The sequence below is a fragment of the Octodon degus genome, unplaced genomic scaffold (genome assembly GCF_000260255.1).
Source record: "Octodon degus isolate 3935 unplaced genomic scaffold, OctDeg1.0 scaffold00028, whole genome shotgun sequence".
NCBI classification, from domain to species: Eukaryota; Metazoa; Chordata; class Mammalia; order Rodentia; family Octodontidae; genus Octodon; species Octodon degus.
In genome coordinates, this window is record NW_004524604.1 from 8661835 (window position 1) to 8664702 (window position 2868).

The 2868-nt window shown below is 41.3% G+C and overlaps 1 protein-coding gene across 1 annotated transcript in view; it reads right to left on the bottom strand.

Annotated features, from left to right (window-relative positions):
• The window catches only part of Lonp2 (lon peptidase 2, peroxisomal), a 108864-nt gene continuing 105996 nt past the window's right edge, over positions 1 to 2868 (bottom strand). Inside the window, exons 14-15 of the mRNA XM_004629187.3 lie at positions 2604 to 2794; positions 1 to 419 (exon numbers count right to left, since the gene is read on the bottom strand). Coding sequence (XP_004629244.1) covers positions 198 to 419; positions 2604 to 2794 — 413 coding nt within the window. The 3' untranslated portion in view covers positions 1 to 197. The remainder of the gene's footprint in view (positions 420 to 2603; positions 2795 to 2868) is intronic.

Below are 2868 nucleotides of genomic sequence, written 5' to 3' on the forward strand. Positions count from 1 at the left end.
TTCTCTTTGTAACAATTTATTAAATGAACTCTCAGATTTATATAATGAACACCAGCCACTACTTGAGTGAGGCTCATTACTGTTGCGATTATGTTCATAGATTAGGGACATGTTGCTTCTACTAGTATGAATAAAATCAGTCTCATCAGTACTTTTCAGAACTTTGAAACTGCAAACCCCACAGGCTGTGGTAGGGCCTACAGCTTGCTGCTCACAAGGCCTGGGTGGGCCTTGACAGAGAAGCCACCATCAAAAGCTGCATTGAGAACCTCATCTAGGCAGCTCACCAGGACGAAGCTTAAATCCTGTCGTATGTTGTTTGGGATTTCTTCGAGGTCCTTCTCGTTCCTCTGTGGAATAATGATGTGCTTTAGTCCTGCCCTGTGCGCCGCCAGCACTTTGTCTTTAATTCCACCCACCTGTAAGGAGAGAGAAAGTTGCAGTTCCTGATCTCCCTCAGGCTGTGCCTCTCCTTCACCACAAGCCCAAACCATCTTGTTTTGTTTCAGCTGAGCCAGGAAAGCTGTTCAACTGAGCAACCTAATGTTTGTAAAGTATCTAATTTTTAATAGGGGAGGAGAAAATTCCAATTTCTTACAGGCACAGGCACCTTTTCTGTCAATGAATTGTTACTGTCTAGGTTAATAGTTCCATTCTTTAAACAAAATGTTCTTGTCTTTAGGTTAAAAAAATGTTAATTATTTTGATCATAAGTACTATTCCTAGACAAATTTAGAAAGTTTTCACCATAAAGAAATGATAAAATAGGTTTAACCTGGTTTAAACATTATATTACACACACTGGCATGCCACTAATTTTGTATTTATGCATCAGGTAAAAAATTTAAAAATAAAATAGTTGCTAATAAAAAATACTGTTGCACAGAGCTTAGCTGGGTGGCAGGAATATATTTTCTCTCTGCACCACCTAGGAGAAGAAAGCACACCTCAGAGTATCTGAGCTCCTGTGGCAGTTCACACTGCATGGTGTCCCCCTCTAATGGCATCTACCTCCTCCCTTGCAGGCTGGGCCTGAGATGGCACTGTGAGTGCCCATGGGGGGACTGCACTCTGAGGCTTCAAGCTAATTCTGAGAGCTGTGAGTGTCCTTTCTCCAGATCACTTGTCCTGGCCCACATGGCCTGAGAGGCCCATGGGAGACACAAGTCCACCAGCCTCAGCCAGCTTTCTTTTTTTTTGGCGGAATCGGGGATTGAACTCAGACCCTTGCGCTTGCCAGGGAAGCGCTTATCCTACTGAGCCATCTCCTGGCTCCCCTTCAGCCAGCTTTCTGATGACTGTGACCCAGCTATCAGCCTGGGGAGTAAAAGGAGAGAGCCTGAGTCAGAGGGCAGGCAAGCCACTCCTGAAGACCTGAGCCATAGAAACTTGGAGCATAAGTATTACTATTTGGTGCGATTGAGAACAAATGTAAGTCACTGGTACCTCAGCTCATGAACCTAATTTGTTGCATGATTCTGGGGCAGATGGCTATGGTTGTGCTCATGTGGGGAAGATATTGGAAGTTGTGTTCGTCACCCCATGCAGAAGTTTGTGAAAGGAAATAAAATTCTGCCAAAGGCTGCTGTTTGAGAGCCATATTATTTTCCAATAGAAGTGTTCATGAAGTGAGGTGTTACTAGATTAGAATTTATGCCCTTTTATTCTTCGCTGTGTCTTGGACCGGGCGCTGAAGCAGGAGTCTGTGGCTGATAGCACCTTTCACTCCTTTGTGGTAGCACAGCTGACATGAACTCTACTATACCTCGCAATACAGTAGGTCCTGTGTCAGGTGAAGAAAAGTGATGAATCCATTCTTTTTAACACAGATCTACAAATATATCAGAGTATCTGACTTCATGGATGAATTTTAAAACCTGGGAACCAAGAACATGAATATACTGCTCACACTTGGCGATTCTATCATCTTTACCACTGTTTCACAAGGTAAGGACTTTTGCAGAGCAAAGTGGTTTTGTTTTTTTTTCTTCTCCTTTTGCTATGAATCTGCCAAACTTCTGTTGTACACTAGTATTGGGAATTAATCACTTAAAACCCAAAGTACTACCAGTATCTCAAGTTCTATATGTTTTATCAGTTTTTATAGGTAGCTTTGGATATAGACTGGTGCCCCATGAGCCCATATGCATAGAGCTTTTTCAAAATCCAGCAGGTAGCTATGGCTAATCTTCAGTGCAGACTCTGTTCAGTACTGCTTGATTTCCCATAAATCTATCAACTGTAGTATTCTAAGATTTCTATAGCAGGACAGAGGTTCAAAGGAACTTCAAAACAACCCTTTCTAGCCCTGTCCAACAGAGCAGACAGCACGTTTTCATGTGTGAAGTCCTGATATTTCTGATGACTGCACTAGTATTTTTTTCCTTTAGCAAGTCTTTTTAGTTGAGAAACGATGGGGAAAATTGTCGATTTTCTTTTGTTTGGTCAAAAGTTTTAATAATGTTAAAAATTTAATGTATGTTTAAAACCTAGGTTTTCACAGGGAAGGGGAAAATCACTTGTCTAAATTTAAAATTATTAGTTTAAATATAAAATTTATATTTTATATAAATATATACATCCCTAGATTCTCCCACACTTACTGGGAGAACAAGGCCCCTCAGCGTGATCTCCCCAGTCATGGCTACATCTGAGCGCACAAGCCGCCCACTGAACAGCGAGGCGAGACAGGTCACTATGGTAACGCCAGCAGATGGTCCATCTTTCGTGACAGCTCCAGCTGGGAAATGCAGATGGATGTCTGTGTTGTCAAGAAGATCAAAACTTCCAAAAGCTTTAAAAAGGAGAAAGTGATTTTAGTGTAGAAAAATTAAACCTATTTTTTTTTCTCTAAAAAAGAAAATTAGA